The sequence below is a fragment of the Sphaerodactylus townsendi genome, linkage group LG09, assembly GCF_021028975.2.
Source record: "Sphaerodactylus townsendi isolate TG3544 linkage group LG09, MPM_Stown_v2.3, whole genome shotgun sequence".
Lineage (NCBI taxonomy): Eukaryota > Metazoa > Chordata > Lepidosauria > Squamata > Sphaerodactylidae > Sphaerodactylus > Sphaerodactylus townsendi.
In genome coordinates, this window is record NC_059433.1 from 13,247,099 (window position 1) to 13,264,404 (window position 17,306).

At 48.0% G+C, this 17,306-nt stretch overlaps 1 protein-coding gene across 1 annotated transcript in view; it reads right to left on the bottom strand.

Annotated features, from left to right (window-relative positions):
- DROSHA (drosha ribonuclease III) overlaps window positions 1–17,306 on the bottom strand; it is a 132,492-nt gene that overhangs the window by 58,928 nt on the left and 56,258 nt on the right. Inside the window, exons 15-19 of the mRNA XM_048508504.1 lie at window positions 13,571–13,678; window positions 7,671–7,778; window positions 6,734–6,872; window positions 4,047–4,107; window positions 1,170–1,229 (exon numbers count right to left, since the gene is read on the bottom strand). Coding sequence (XP_048364461.1) covers window positions 1,170–1,229; window positions 4,047–4,107; window positions 6,734–6,872; window positions 7,671–7,778; window positions 13,571–13,678 — 476 coding nt within the window. The remainder of the gene's footprint in view (window positions 1–1,169; window positions 1,230–4,046; window positions 4,108–6,733; window positions 6,873–7,670; window positions 7,779–13,570; window positions 13,679–17,306) is intronic.

Sequence of the window (17,306 nt, forward strand, 5' to 3'; positions counted from 1 at the left end):
CTGAACTGTTGCCCAACTCCCCCTTCTCAAAAATGACCTCCCTCTGCTTTGGACCAAGCAAAGCTCAGGTGATCCACTGCCGGTTGCTTATCCTTCACTGCCAGAAATACTCAGGCAGAGTGGAAGAGAGGAGATATATCACAACACTGAAATCCTAAAATAGCCCTGAGGGAAGGTCCCCAATCTTCACAACCTTATGATATAAAAACTGTTGACTAATGCATTTCTGAAAAAGTGCAATTCTCTCATGAAAACTCCCCATCACAAACATCCACGACTTTCCCCTCAAAAAACTGTAATTTTGGATTAAGGGGCAGGAGGCAATCTTCAGGACCATTCGGGTGAAATTTTGACAAATGCAGGCCAAGGTTTCGAACAGGACCGGAACTCGCTGGCATGCAGAGTCCAACCCACTTGGCACAGTAGAAGCACTAAGAACAGTGCTGGGATTCAGCCGGTTCGCACCACTTCGGCAGAGCCGGTAGTTAAAATGGTGCTTGTAAACAGCCAGTTGTTAAATTATTTGAATCCCACCACCGACTAAGCACATTACTGCAAACCAAACCATTACTATCACCTTAAGAACATAAGAACAAGCCAGCTGGATCAGACCAGAGTCCATCTAGTCCAGCTCTCTGCTACTCGCAGTGGCCCACCAGGTGCCTTTGGGAGCTCACCTGCAGGAGGTGAAAGCAATGACCTTCTGCTGCTCCTGCTCCTGAGCACCTGGTCTGCTAAGGCATTTGCAATCTGAGATCAAGGAGGATCAAGATTGGTAGCCATAGATCGACTTCTCCTCCATAAATCTGTCCAAGCCCTTTTTAAAGCTATCCAGGTTAGTGGCCATCACCACCTCCTGTGGCAGCATATTCCAAACACCAATCACACGTTGCGTGAAGAAGTGTTTCCTTTTATTAGTCCTAATTGTCAGTCAATTTGTTTTTTTAGAAAAAAATAATTTTGATCGCCCTGCTCTCTAAGGGTTCAGCATCCCCTTCTTCAAAACTGGAAAGGAACCCATGTGCCTGACAGAGACGTTTAATGAGGTAAAAAGATATAGCCACCTGACAACCCTAAATGGCTGTTTTAAGAAAACAAGCAAAGAAGAAGTGATTTCGGCATGGACTTTCCACAGCGGGAGGCGTGTTAAGCATGAACTCAATACATACCTCGTCAAAAATTCCACTACAGCGTCTCCCAAAAATTCCAAACGCTCATTGTGATTAATCCTGAAAACAAAATAAAAAACTGCTCTGAGTGCTTGTCGTGTATCAAGTGGTTGTTACATATATTTGTAGTTAAGGTGGGGGGAAAAAGAATCACAGCCCCATCCAAAGGGCCAGGCGCCCGGACATGGTGCCGAAGCCACGCCCGTTCCCGAGGGTTTTTTTTCCTGTGCTGTGGGCAGGCCAAAAACACCAAAAAAGCCACCGGAAAGCCCCCGTTGGGCTTAATGGACTTACATCCCCGAAAAGGTGGCATAAGTTCACAGCTGCAGCCGCCAACGTAACCGGGGCAAAAGCTGGGTGGAAGCCGGCCACACCCCTGGGCCATCCCTGCTACGCTGACGTGGCATTCAGTGTTGCATTCCACTGCTGTGAAGGGCTAGGGCAGTGGTGGTGAACCTTTGGCACTCCAGATGTTATGGACTACAATTCCCATCAGCCCCTGCCAGCATGGCCATGCTGGCCAATTGGCCATGCTGGCAAGGGCTGATGGGAATTGCTGTCCATAACATCTGGAGTGCCAAAGGTTCGCCACCACGGGGCTAGGGCAAATCCGCCACACCACTCCCAGTGATAGATCCCCCCCCCCTTTGGATGGGGTTGTCAGTCAATTATTTGGGCAATACACAGAAACAGCCTGTCCTGCGCCCGGGGCGGGGTCCCCTCCAGGACCCCCTCTGCCAACCCACCTTCCCCTGCCCGGCTGCTGGAACCGCCGGCCTCACTCCTGTTCTCCGGGGAGTGGACTAACTGAGACAGCCGTCTCAGCCACAGGATGCCCCGGCCACCCACGGGTGTCCCAGGGTCTGCAGAACTCTAGGCCAGGTAAGCAGGGAAGTCTCCCCGCCGGCCCTTGCCTTGGTAGCCTTTCCCTCCCCCCTGGCTTTGGGCTGCTCGATCTGCCCGTCGCTCTTCTCCTTTGCCCTGACCTTTCCCTCTCGCCTTCGTCCCTCCTCCACCTCCAGGGGCTTCTCCCCCAGGACACTTCCCTGCCTTTCCCCAACCCTTTCCAGCTCTCCTCTCACGCACCCACTCCCACTCCTTCCCTCCTTCCCGTCCTCCTTCTTCCCCCGCATCCTGGACTTCCTCCCTTTTATCCCCTTGCTCGTTGGGGCCGGGGATGAAAACTCCGCCTCTCAGCAGCTGCGGCCCTGGCCATCTCCCCTAATTAGCCCAAGAGGGCTCAGCTGGTCCCGCTCGCCTGGCGCGGCTCCTGCCTCGCAGCCGCGGCGGTGGGGCTCTTCGTCGTCCGGCTTCCCTGCCGGCCGACCAACGCCGGCCGGACGAGGAGCGGGGCGATCCCCTGAGCCGTCGGTGCGGTGGCGGGGCTGTTCTTGCCCGGCAGCCTCCCGCGCCGCCGGGGAGCCGTCTGCTGGTTGCAGGGCGGGGCCCGAGGCCGGGGAGGGCGAGACCACCCGCACCCGGACACAGCCACTTCCTACCATCTCCGGAAACTTAACACTTTTCCCCCACAAGACCAACATATCGGGTCTAGTCACCAGGGCATCCCACACACTTCAAGAATGCACACAATAGGTCGGGAAGTGTTGCATCAAGAATACTGTTGCTCCCTTTTGGCTCAGCTCAATTCAACAAAGCTTCCCCCCCCCCCCCTGCTCTTTGCCGCTGGACCCTAGTGTCTTCCTTCACACAGCAAACAAATGCATCCTTTTGCAAAGGGAAGGAGATTCACCAGATGGCTCTACCTACTCTGTAGAAATGCAAAAAATCTCTCTTTGTATAAGTGCAGAAATAGACAAATCCCAGAAGTACAACTTTCCCTGTCAAATTAATTAAGAGCGGGTGGGGAGAGAGGAGAAGAGAATGCATAATTGATTCAGATACATGATTTCCCACCCAGCCCCCAGCCCTGGGAGTTTGGGGTTTTTTTTTTACTCCATAGGTTTATGTATAGAAGAATAACAAAATACTGAATTCCGGTCTGCTACAATAGCACAACTTCTCAAAATAGAGCCCCACAGCAGAACGGAACCGCCGAACCTCTAAGGCTCAAACCCTTACGTGAAACTGCATTAGGAATGCACAGGGAGATGGAGGTGAAGAGTTAGCTTATCCCTACTGCTTCAAAAATAATTCACTACACTGCCTTTCCAGGATTCCAGCAGCCTTCTCAAGCGCGCGTTCAGCCGTCTTGCAGCAGCACGGCACACGCGCCGCATGCAGAAGATATCAGGCTTCATCCCGGACGCTGGCAGTCAAGATCTCAGCAGCTGGGACGGGAAAGGTATCTTCTCGGAACTTTTCAGAGCTGCGGCCGGTGACTGCAGATAATATAGGCAGCCATAAAATGGGGGTCATGGAGGGCCAGGGCCAATCAGAAAATGGCTACCATGGGTAACGAGGGGCCAACCTCAAAATGCCAGGAAGGTGCAAGACAAGCATCCTTCTGCTACAAAGGCAGTTGTGTCTGGGTTGTGCTGCTCTATGGCATGCCAGCAGGAGATGATGGGAATTGTAGTCCACGAACAACTGAAGCGCCAGAGTTGGACACCTCTGTACTAGACAATGGTGCTGGAAGGAGATTGGAAGACACATTCAAATTACTGCAGCTGTTATAAGTGATCCAGATGGTTTTTTTCTCAAAGCGCTCCTGTTACAAAGATCTGGTGTAGATAGTCTGCAAACCAGGGGTGACCCTTAAGGGTACACTGTGACTCAGTTCAGATCCCCTGCAAACCCCACCATTTAATTGAAAAACTATGGCCAGTTTGTTGAAAAGCAGGCTGCTTCTGCATCCGGGGAGACATCCCATGATAGCACCGTCAAGCACCTCCCCCCAACCCCAGATTATCTGTGTACCTGGAAGGAGCTGGATCATCTTGTCCAAGTCGGGACATTATATTGATCAAGGTATTTATGCCTGTGAAATACAAACAGCATGTTTAAAAAGAGGAGACTCACACAGGCAAATCTGTGCAAGAAACTGCCAGTCGGTATTTGGCGCCCATTCCCTGGCCTCTGTCTGAAGAGTTAATTCATCGGGCACCAGAAAGAGCTAAGTTTACATCACTGATGCTTCCCAGCACCTCTGCGCTCAGTCACAGCTGGGGAGTTATGGAGTGGACGACCCATTTTCTCCTCTTCCCAATTCCTGCATCTCCCAAAAACATGTCTTGGATTACCACCACTACCCCAGGAGTGAGAAATACATGAAGAAGAAGAAGAAGAAGAAGAAGAAGAAGAAGAAGAAGAAGAAGAAGAAGAAGAAGAAGAAGAAGAAGAAGAAGAAGAGGAGGAGGAGGAGGAGGAGGAGGAGGAGGAGGAGGAGGAGGAGGAGGAGGAGGAGGAGGAGGAGGAGGAGGAGGAGTTTGGATTTATATCCCCCCTTTCTCTCCTGCAGGAGACTCGATTCGATTTCGAATACCTTTAATGGCATATAAATTGTTTAAGATTAACTTAGCAAGATAATAACAGCCCTTACAACTTTACAATTTCTGACGAGTTAAAATAACACCATTTAAAAATTTAGCCACCGCTTCCACTGCAGGAGACTCAAAGGGGCTTAAAATCTCCTTGCCCTTCCTCTCTCACAACAAACACCCTGTGAGGTGGGTGGGGCTGAGAGAGCTCCAAGAAGCTGTGACTAGCCCAAGGTCACCCAGCTCGCGTGTGTGGGTGTACAGGCTAATCTGAATTCCCCAGATAAGCCTCCACAGCTCAGGCGGCAGAGCTGGGAATCAAACCCAGATCCTCCAGATTAGATATGCAAGCTCTTAACCTCCTACGCCACTGCTGCTTCCAAAGGCAGGTGTCTCAGCCTCCCCCAAGATTCTTTTAAATAGGCCTAGCTAATTGCTCCCATGCCCCCAAGGAAGTCTCACTGGCCTTCCGCTCTACCACTTCCTGTCAGCATCACCCACAGCTTTGCAGGCTCTGCAGAAGAACACGAAGGAGGAACCAGGCCGGGGAGCAGGGGGGATTGGGATCACATTTTATTTTTAAAATTCTTTTAAAAATAAAGAATGCCCCCCTACCTTTAAAAAAAAATCCCCACATAAAAATCAGGACAGGCCTTTTCAGAGTCTTTAACTCGGCTGTCCCAGTGCTGTATCTTCAGGGAGACTTTCTGGCATAGGGCTGGAGATGGGGGGGGGGGGGATTACTCAAAAGTTATGACCCACAAACATAGGCTGATTCCGCATGGGCCAAAAACAGCGGTGTGAAAACGGTGTGAAAACAGTATAAACCCTTTTACACTGTTTTAAACCCTTTTACACCATTTTCACACCGTTTTCTCACTGCTGTTTTTGACCCATGCAGAATCAGCCATAGTTAAAATGGCAAAACGCCTCCTTTACAGGCTCTTTGAGAAGCCTTTGTTCCAGCTATCTGCACTGGAGGTCAGCAGTTATACAGGAAGGGGAGGGTTCATATATAACACCCACCTGGCCGTTTCACTGTACCTGAACATGGAGATCCCTTTTGCCCTCCCCCATCAGTGAAGAAGAAGAGTTGTATTTCTATCCTCCCTTTCTCTCCTGTAAGGAGACTCAAAGGGGCTTACAAACTCCTTTCCCTTCCCCCCCTCACTCACAACAAACACCCTGTGAGGTAGGGGGGTCTGAGAGAGCTCAGAAGAACTGTGACTAGCCCAAACTGGTGTGTGTTGGAGTGCACAGACTAATCTGAATTCCCCAGATAAGCCTCCACAGTTCAGGCAGCAGTGGCGTAGGAGGTTAAGAGCTTGTGTATCTAATCTGGAGGAACCGGGTTTGATTCCCAGCTCTGCCACCTGAGCTGTGGAGGCTTATCTGGGGAATTCAGATTAGCCTGGGCACTCCCACACACGCCAGCTGGGTGACCTTGGGCTAGTCACAGCTTCTCGCTCAGCCCCACCCACCTCACAGGGTGTTTGTTGTGAAGGGGGAAGGGCAAGGAGATTGTAAGCCCCTTTGAGTCTCCTGCAGGAGAGAAAGGGGGGATATAAATCCAAACTCTTCTTCTCTTCTTCAGGCAGCAGAGCAGGGAATCAAACCCAGTTCCTCCAGATTAGAGTACACCTGCACTTAACTACTATGCCACTGCTGCTTTCTCGCTTTGAGTAACCCTGCCGCTCATTAGCATCCTGTCAGAGTTAGTTCTTCATTCTCCAATAACTCCGTTTACTCTCCGTTTGCACCTTGGCTTTTATGAACACACTAATCCACCTTGAGACTTTTCTTGGGCAGTGGCAGATTTAAAATGTCAAAAGTAAATAAACCGGGGGGAAGATAATGAAGGGAGAGGACATAAAAATCTTGCATGTAGTAAACCATTAGGAAATGGGCTGTTCTTGCCTGACGAGCCAGTGTTTTTCTTGCGGGGTGATTTTCTGGGACAGAATTACAAATATATTATCCTGCCCTCCGCTGCAGCAGTACAATCCAGTTTACTTTATCTTCTCAGAGATGTGTGTAAGACCATGTACAAGAGACAACTGCGGGTGAAAACAGTCCAGAGCTCCTTATGATAAATGTCGATAGGAAGCATAAGAGAACTGAGCCTACCTTTTTTCCTCATATGCATATGATGGACTTTTCTGTCTCCGTATTTGGGTTGCCGGATGCCACAGTTCGATAAGGAATTCCTGGCATGGTCTGGATTCATCCCGAAGTTTAAGTGATGGCTCGGATGCGTCATGGCAAGCTGGAATGTAGAAACACCCCCCCCCCCCAATACAATTAGAAACAACGCCAGGAATGGGGTGCTGTGTGGTTTCCAGGCTGCATGGCTGTGTTCTAGAAGAAGAAGAAGAAGAAGAAGAAGAAGAAGAAGAAGAAGAAGAAGAAGAAGAAGAAGAAGAAGAAGAAGAAGAAGAGGAGGAGGAGGAGGAGGAGGAGGAGGAGGAGGAGGAGTTTGGATTTATATCCCCCCTTTCTCTCCTGTAGGAGACTCAAAGGGGCTTACAAACTCATTGCCCTTCCCCCCTCACAACAAACACCCTGTGAAGTGGATGGGGCTGAGAGAGCTCCGAGAAGCTGTGACTAGCCCAAGGTCACCCAGCTGGCATGTGTGGGAGTGCACAGGCTAATCTGAATTCCCCAGATAAGCCTCCACAACTCAAGTGGCAGAGCTGGGAATCAAACCTGGTTCCTCCAGATCAGAGGGCACCTGCTCTTAGCCACTACGCCACTGCTGCTCTAGCAGCATTCTCTCCTGATGTTTCGCCTGCATTTGTGGCTGGCATCTTCAGAGGATCCTCTGAAGATGCCAGCCACAGATGCAGCCGAAACGTCGGGAGAGAATGCTGCTAGAACACGGCCATACAGCCCGGAAACCACACAGCACCCCAGTGATTCCGGCCGTGAAAGCCTTCGACAATACAACGCCAGGAATATTTGGTACTCATACAAACATCGCAAAGCTTTTCAAAAGGAGAAAACTAGTGGGTTTTAACGGGACACGGGCAAAATGCAATGTGTACAATTTTCATTTGTTGCTTACCTGCAATAAACACCGGTCTTTAAAAGTATAGCCTATCAGTTTGTCCAAATGCATCAGACACTGGTGGTAGCGGATGTGGTGAGTCAGGACTGGGAGCATCATGGCATGCTGGGGAAAGAAATTGCAAAACAATTGCGCAACTGCTCAGTGCGATCCATGAAAAGGGCACAACCTCAGCAAGCCTTCCCCAAGCCCTGGGGTGGGGTGGGAGAAGACCAGGGCGATGCTTTGAACAACTGCAGCAGAAAAATGACTTGAAGAGACAACCGAGTTGCCGACTGGAGCTTCCGTTGTTTTAAGTAGCTGGAATCTGTTTGGTCCACAGAAAAGCCCACCTGCGGAAGGGAGGGGCTGCGGCTCAGCGGTGGAGCATACAGAAGGCCCCTGGTTCAATTCCTGGCAGCCACACTTAAAAGGATTAGGTAATTATATGCCATTAAAGGTTTTGTATTTGTTGTATTTATTTGTTGTTGTTGGATTAGGTAATAAGTGATGTGGGAGACCTCAGCTTCAGAGAGCAGCTGTCAGTCCTGGTAGACCAAACTCACCTTGACGGACTCAGGATCTGACTCTGAAGGAAGCAGTTTTGGGTGTTCACATTTCATTTGTGACATGGGGACAGTCTCTGTGAGTGGGTGTCTCCAACTGAGTTGCAAGGCAGAGAGAGGGAGGGCTGGATGTAGGGTGGTCAGGTTCTCCAGGGCCACCACTCTGTGTGTGTGTGGGGGGGAGGGGCTGCCAAATCCAGGGTGGGAAACTTCTGGAGATTTGGGGGTGGAGCATGGGGAGGGCGGGGACCTCAGTGGGGCACGGTGCCCTGCAGCCCACCCTCCAAAGCATCCATTTCCTGCAGTCCAAAGATGAGCTGTAATTCTGGGGGGTCCCCAAGTCTCACCTGGAGGACAGCATCCCTAGACAGCGTGGTGTAGTGGTTAAGAGCACTGGACTCTAATCTGGAGAACCGGGTTTGATTCCCCACTCCTCCACATGAGTCATCTGAACTCTCTCAGGCGGTTTCCGCACAGCCAAGGGAGAGACCCTGCATCGGCATTAATCATGCCGATGCAGGCTCTGGGGCCATTTGCACAAACGGCCCCATGGGATGCGCAGCTGTGGGAGCAAGCTCCGCCAAAGCAGCGTATTTTCTCAGCTAAAGCGCCTTCGTTACCTTCTGCTGGCAGCAGCGTGCCGCTCTATCGTTAGCGCACTGAGGAGGGAAGGGGACATGCCCCATGGCCACAGCCATCGCTGAAGCACTGGAGACCAGGGCGGTCCCCTTCCTCCTCAGAGCGGCGATCGACGGACTTGGCTGCCAGCAGAACGTAATGCCAGGCGCTTTTGGGCTGGAGGAACGCCGGCTTCCACCCACCGCCGTTAAGCATGGCAGCGGATGGAAGCCGGCGTTGCAGGAAAACTTCGCCTCCCCAAAGCGAAGTTTTGCATACACCGCTTAAGCGGCACAGAAGCTGGCTGCTGCATCGATTTGGCAGTGGCGCCTGTGTGAAGGGTCCCCGCCAAAACGCTGTTTTACCGGGCTGAAGCCGTTGCTTTCAGCCGCTGCAGAAACCGCCTCAGTTTTATCTATTTCACAAGGTGTGAGGAAGAGAAGAGAAGGTGACTGCAAATCCCTTTGAGACGCCTTCTAGGTAGAAAAAGCAGGGTATAAAAACCAACTCGTCGTCGTCGTCTTCTTGGATGGGCTCATAGGAAGCGCACCATTTCCCCTTGAAGCCCACTGAGGTCCATCCCACCTGCCCCATCTAGTGAACCAGGGTTTGGTTGCTGCCTTTTGAGCTAACACGAGCCCAAGGCCTGCGCTCCTGTGTCTCAAACTGTGCTCCGGCAATCCTGTGTCTCAAACTGTGCTCTATACCAACAACAAACAATTGGAACCTATTAGATGGCTTTCAACCTTTCCAATAGTTTCCCATTGATTCCGCCGGGCTTTAGAGAAAAACAGCAAACCAATAATTTAAAAATCACTCTGCATTAAAGCTGCCCAGCGCCTTGATTTGCACTCATCCAGCCTCGCCGTTCTTTAATCTGACGGAAAGCAACGTTAAAAAGCTCCAATAGCAAGCTTTCTCTCTCGTTCTGGTACGATACACGGTCTCCTCTTGACCTCACGGGGAATTATATCTCTCGAAACGACTGATTCAACAAATACAGAAGGACCTGCTGCTATTTGGTCCTTCGCGGCAATAAAAAGAGAACTGGAGCATCTAGCAATATCGAACAAAAGGGCTTTTGAGTCAGCGAACGATTCTTGTTCTGACTGCCAGAAAGGCAGAAATTTGCCGTTCAGTTTGGATTCTCCGTTTAATATGCTTTTGTGACCAGCACAAAAGCTACAGAAAACATTATTCAGGCAGTCTGAGGAAAAAAACCCGGATTAATTTGTTTGTTTGGTGGCCAAAACAAAAGAGTCAGAGAGTAAGAAGAGAGATGGAATAAGGGACAGTGATTTTGTGGGCTTTTATACATGAAATGTTCTTTCCCTCTTGCTGCTGTACAGGGTTGTAGGAGCTGGATGCTCTTTGCTGTGTCTACAGAGGGAGGCTCTTTTGGAGAATTAAAAAAAATACAAAACATAGGCTGGAGCTAAACTGAAGGAGAAGAAGAAGAGTTTGGATTTATATCCCACCTTTCTCTCCTGTAAAGAGACTCCAGGAATGTATTGTCGAAGGCTTTCACGGCCGGAATCACTGGGGTGCTGTGTGGTTTCCGGGCTGTATGGCCGTGTTCTAGCAGCATTCTCTCCTGACGTTTTGCCTGCATCTGTGGCTGGCATCTTCAGAGGATCCTCAGAAGATGCCAGCCACAGATGCAGGCGAAACGTCAGGAGAGAATGCTGTTAGAACACGGCCATACAGCCCGGAAACCACACAGCACCCAAGACTCCAGGAAGCTTACAACCTCCTTTCCCTTCCTCTCCCCGCAACAGACACCTTCTGAAGTTGGTGGGGCTGAGAGAGTTCTGAAAGAACTGTGACTGGCCCAAGGTCACCCAGCGAGCTTCATATGGAGGGGCAGGGAAACAAATCAAGTTCACCAAAGTTCATCGCTCAGGTGGAGGAGTGGGGAATCAAACCCGGTTCTCCAGATTAGAGTCCACCTGCTCTTAACCACTACACCACGCTGGTGTAACTGAAAAGCATATCTTAACTACTCCTTCAGATCAATATCTTTGTCCAGTTTTCATGAGAAAAGGATGAAGAGGAAGAGTTTAGATTTATACCCCACTTTGCTCAACCATAAGGAGTCTCAAAGCAGCTTACAAATAATTTCCCTCCCTCTCCCCACAACGGACACCTGATAAGGTAGGTGGGGCTGAGAGAATTCCAGAAAACTGTGACTAGCCCAAGTTCACCCAGCATGCTTCAGGTGTAAGAGTGGAGACTCAAGCCCAGTTCTCCAAATCAGGGTCCATTTGCTCTTAACCATTACACCCCGCTGAAGGTTTTAGCACCAATCCAGAGAAAGCTGGTTTGGCTTATTTCCCCAATGAAGACCTCAGGTCATATTAGTGGGAACTAATGTAATTGAGAGCCAGTGTGGTATAGTGCAGGGGTCTGCCATGCTGGCAGGGGCTGATGGGATTTGTTATCTATCTATCTATCTATCTATCTATCTATCTATCTATCTATCTATCTATCTATCTATCTATCTATCTATCTATCTATCTATCTATCTATCTATCTATCTATCTATCTATCTATCTATCTATCTATCTATCTATCTATCTATCTATCTATCTATCTATCTATCTATCTATCTATCTATCTATCTATCTATCTATCTAATCCCCGAAGGGCTCTGGGCGGTGAACAACATAACATACAAATAAACATAAACATAAAATCAAATACAATAATTTCTCAATAATATAAATTAAAATGCAGCAATTAATATGTAACAATGCCCGTTAAAATCCTTCTTAAACCCTCCCAAGAGGAGAGAAGAAAGGGTGGGTTCTGTAGATGATAATGAACCCAAATTTCCATGGGGATGAAAGAGAGGGGGGGGGGCACTTTCAGCGGCTGGACACTCCAAAGGCCCGGCGGAACAACTCCGTCTTACAGGCCCTGCGGAAATCACCAAGATCCCGCAGGGCCCGGACAGCTGGAGGAAGAGTGTTCCACCAGGCCGGGACCAGGGCTGTAAAAGGTCCCTGGCCCAAGTGGAGGCCAGCCGCATCATTGAGGGGCCAGGGACTACCAGTAAATTGGCCTCTGCTAAGCGCAGAGGTCTAGTGGGGACATATGGGGTAACGCGGTCCCAAAGGTATGAGGGTCCCAGGCTGCGTAAGGCCTTAAAGGTAAGCACCCATACCTTGAAGATGATTCAGAACTCAACCGGGAGCCAATGCAGACGACACAATATTGGTTGAACATGGTCACGGAAGGCGCCCTGGAGAGCCGCAGGTTGCAGACCCCTGGTATAGTGGTTAGGAGCAGTGGACTCTAATTTGGAGAACCAGGTTTGATTCCCCACTCCTCTGCCCGAGTGGCGGACTCTTATCTGGTGAACCAGTTTTGTTTCCACACTCTTACATTACTGCTGGGTGTCCTTAGGCTAGTCACTGTTCTCCCAAAACTCTCTCAGCCCCACCTACCTCACAAGGTGTCTGTGTGGGGAGAGGAAGGAATTTGCAAGCCCCTTCGAGTCGCCTTACAGGAGAGAAAGGTGGAGTATAAATCCAAACTCTTCTTCCTAACAGTGTAGTCCTAGTCAAAGTTGCACCCATCTAAGTCCACTGAAGTCAATGGGCTCAGACCGGTGTATTTCTGCCTAGCATTTCCTGGTCTCTTATTTCCAAAGGAGTTAAATGGGGCAAAGGTGTTTCAAGGGCGTGACTGAAAGTGTGAATACGGTCCGGTGAGAAGAATGTATGTCACATACATGCACGAGAAAACCAGGGCAGGTTACTGACTCGTGACAGAAAATCAAGTTTTGCCTGTGCAGGGTGCATTGCTGGCCTTTTCAGTCTAAAAAGTTTTATTATTACATTATTGCATTAAACATTAAATATTAGACATTCTAATAATAAACATTCAAACACAAACAAATCACATATCACATTATACATTACACCCTACTAATAAATCACCATGAACATTCGAAATTACCCTGTCCCCCTTATCATCTATACCAGTGGTGGCGAACCTTTGGCACTCCAGATGTTATGGACTACAATTCCCATCAGCCCCTGCCAGCATGGCCTTGGCAGGGGCTGATGGGAATTGTAGTCCATAACATCTGGAGTGCCAAAGGTTCGCCACCACGGATCTATACCTTCTCTCCACCCTTACCGACTCTTAAACGTATTTTCTATAACATTTAATCTCTTATCACTAATCCCCTTCCTTATTTCCCCTGTCCTTTACCCCTAATATAATTCCCTTTATTTCACTCTTATGTTCTTATTCTAACTTACCCTTTGTTTATACTTGTACTATTATTTATACTTGCACTATTATTTTTAGACGACCCATCTAAAAATCTAGGCCCAACCATCAAGACAATAGAAGAATATGGGGAACAAGCAGGTTTCAGAATAAATAAAAAGAAGTCAAAATAATTGACATTTAAAATTGCTGGCCTTTGAGTCAAGTAAACTGGGTTGAACTCTACCAGGGGTAGAACGTGGCAGAGCGGAAGGGTCATTCAAGTGCGGCGGTCTGGTTGGAGACATTTACAGAGCTGCCTTCCTTCCCCAACCCATCTTCTTTCCAAAGGGAGGAGAGCCAGAGGAATGGCAAAGAATATCTACTAGGGGCAATATAACGGGGCCCTTGTAGACCTGGAGAAGATTCCTTCCCTCAAGATTTAAACTGCCGCCGGTGAACGAAATGGGCATCCTCCCCTCTCCACGGATTACAGAAATGGTATTTAGTCACCTGACAGACATCGGAACGTATGCCAGTTTTCCAGAAGCCTTGGCTACTCAGCTCAACAGTGACTTCGCGCCTCATGGTGTTCTTCTGTCTAATCTTCTGAAGTGCTTCCTTTTTTTAAAGAAAAAGACATTTTTGTTAAGCAGCCTAAAATCTAAACAAAAGAAAATTTGTGAAGGTTTATTTCCCTCTTCTCCACAAAGCATACAGAATCAGCTAAGCCCTGTCACTGGTTTGGATGCCGTACAAGATGGCCGCATTCACAAGAACCCTTGCACAAGTGATACAAAAAATTATAAAGATATGCTGGTTGCAAGACCACAGTTGAGAAATATTCATAGCTGAAAATACATTTTGCGGTGGCACTCAGGAAATCGGTGACTGAGTGCTACTAGAACCGACGCGTTTGCTATTTTGCAAGAACCAGCAGATACTTGCTTATGAGTGAAAGGGCAACAGTGAGCACTGACCTAGGGCAGTGGTGGTGAACCTTTTGGCACTCCAGATGTTATGGACTACAATTCCCATCAGCCTCTGCCAGCATGGCTAATTGACCATACTGGCAGGGGCTGATGGGAATTGTAGTCCATAACATCTGGAGTGCCAAAGGTGCGCCACCACGGACCTAGGGGTTTGAAGTGTATGGAGATGGTTCAAACGACTGGTTAGGCTTTTTGCTGATTATGCTTACTGGACAGAAAATATATGTAGCCCCATACGTAACCAAGTCAAACGATGCATACGTAACCAAGTCAAATAATGTGTTCTTTTTAAAATGTATTTTGCTGACTGTGCTAATCATGTTAAAGGTTAAGATTGTGAGCCTGAGTGGACAGCCGGGATTGGCCAGAAGTGGTCAGAAAGGTCTGTTCAGAAATGTCTTAAAATGAGCTGTACTGCGATACAGTCTTCAGAGAGTTGGTGCCACGGTATTGCTCTCTCCATGTCTGCGGACATGTCAATAAACCTAGGCTCATTCCACACATGCGGAATAATGCACTTTCAAACTGCTTCCAGTGCTCTTTGAAACTGTGTGGAATGGCAAAATCCACTTGCAAACAGTGGTGAAAGTGGTTTGAAAACGCATTATTTTGCGTGTGCGGAAGGGGCCCTAGCTTGCTATTAGCCATCTTTGTGTGGAGTTTTTAATCTTTTCCAGGATTCCACTATCTTTTCCAGGGATGCAAAGTGTGGCAGACCATGGCATTTCTTCAGATACAGTTTGAAAGCCCTGTTAAACAAAGTCATCCAATGCAAACTCATCATTTATTTTATTTATTTGCTGTGCAGGGGCACTGTAATTGCATTAGGAATTACACCAAAGCACTATGTCTCGCCACAGGGGTCCCGCTACAGCTTAGGTAAGTGGGACTACCCTGAGTACATTTTCCTTCCCGTCTGCGCGACGTTGGATTGAACCCACTGTCTCTCAGCCAAGCTGACCTCAAGGGGGGATAAAAATACCGACTGTACATAAGATAAGAATCACACATAAGGATGGAAACCATTTCTATCCCGCCCTGATTTCTGAGGAGGAGACGTGGAAAAAAGCAGTTAATAAATAATATTCTGAACAGTACTGAGGTAAAACAATGCTTGAGAGCTGCTGCCAACCTGCGACAAACAATATTTTGAACTTCTGGATTCTCACATGCATAATGGCCGTTTCTGTCCTTACAACAACCCCCTGAGGTAGGCTGTCATTTTTATTTCCCACATATCAGGAAGTGGGGGGGTAGGGGTAGGTTGAATCAGAGTGATATGCCTAAAATCACCTAAAATATTTATGGCAGAGGCAAGGTTCAAACCAGGAACAATTACCTCAGAAACCTGATCAGCCCAAGCAATACAGTCTGGAAACAGAGATCTATTGTCATAGCAAATGATAAATGCCACCCCGGCTCTTCCTTTTTGCTGTACTAGACTATAATTTCCCACAAGCCCATTCTGATATAATTTTAGCAGTAACTCATTCATTATTCCCCGGTGAGGTTTTTAAAAAAATAAAAATATGTCATCTGCCATTTATTCTCTACTGCGGCAATGAAAGACTTCAATAAAGTTGAAAATTGGGCTGTTTCAGGGGAGGAAATGTGTGCCTCTCCAAAATTACAGCACAGAGTTTTCCGTGACACAGCAGCCGTTTCCCACTCGCCTACAGACAGAATCCCAATGCTCATTTATGGATTTAACATTATTAGAAATGAAATGTGAACTAAGCTCTCCACTTAACTATTGTATTTGTATCCTGCCCTTTCTCCAAGAAGAGCAGGGTGGTGTACATGGGTCTCCCTTCCCTCTGCTGAGAGACTGTGGCTGACCCCTGGTTACTCCAACAGAATGTGAATCTGGATCTCCCCACTCCAACCTTTTCTACTCTACTGCAGTGGTTCTCAACCTTCCTAATGCTGCGACCCTTTAACACAGTTCCTCATGTTGTTACAGCAGGGTAACGGTTTCAAAATGTTTAAGCCAAAAAGCTTAAGCCGACAAAGGAATAAAATTAGAGAAATATTTTATTCACACCAACAAGACAGCATCAGGGGAGCCACTTGAAAAAGGCTGCTGTCTCTTACTTTTATAGGTTACATCAGAATAGCAGTAAAAAGAATACACCCCAAAGTTCATCATCATCACTCAATCATTTGAAAGGGTGGGGATGGGGCAAACTAGTGCCCTTATTGGAAGATGTCAGTACTCTGCCTTTGACGTCTTACGAACTTAGGCCCAACTTCCCCTTATCAGTTATTGTTTTCTACCGTCCTACTTTTCTAGACAAAGAGCCTAAACATTTAGCCATGTTCTTGCTTTGTATCAGAAAAGAGCAGACTCAAGGTGCCGGGCCGGGGCAAGAAGACCTCGAAAACAACTTAGTTCATAATCTCATACATTCCCATGTAGAATTGAGAACAAAGGGTATTTCATCCAGGCTTTTTGCTGAACTGGCTAGGAACAAAAGCCAGAAAGCAAAAAGGTCTACTTTGGTTCATCTTTAATTGATCATAATTAAAGCATAAAATCATAAAGGCAATGCAATTAGAGAAAATATCAGTATGGAAACTTAAAAGATTTTTCAATACTTGTTCTGCGCCTACAATGTTGTGGTGACCCCCAACCCTAACATTTATCCATTTTACAGGTGGAGAACACTGATGCAGAGAGTCTTAGGCGACCCCTGTGAAAGGGTCGTTCGACCCCCAAAGGGGTCCCGACCCCCAGGTTGAGAACTGCTGCTCTAGTGGCGCAACGTATTAATTTAACCCGTCAGAAGGCAATAACACATGCTCAGTGTGCTCCATTGCTGGACTACGATCAAAACTATAAAGCAAACCTATTAAACAAATGTGATTGCTTTGAAGGAAGGGAATATGGACTACTGATCAATATTCTCTTTAACCATACAGTTTATCTCACCACGCATTTCGTCCGAAGAGAGCCTATCACGGTAGCACAGGCCATTTTCCCATCCCCATTTTAACAGAAAGCAGATTAGAAGAGGAGTTAGGATTTGTCTCCTGCCTTCCTGTAAGGATCTCAGTCGTTCTTGTTTCCCTTACAGCCTAACCTGACCTTGACGGAGGTTCTTTTGGCCGGGCGTCCGGCCAGGACCTGCACCAACCTTGTGAGAATGCTTATCTCGCTGTTGCATAGTAGAATTCCGTTCTCATGAGAACGGGGCAGGGGGGATGGGTTAGTCAGCATTATAACCTGTTGTTTGAGCGGGGATGCTCATTCCTGC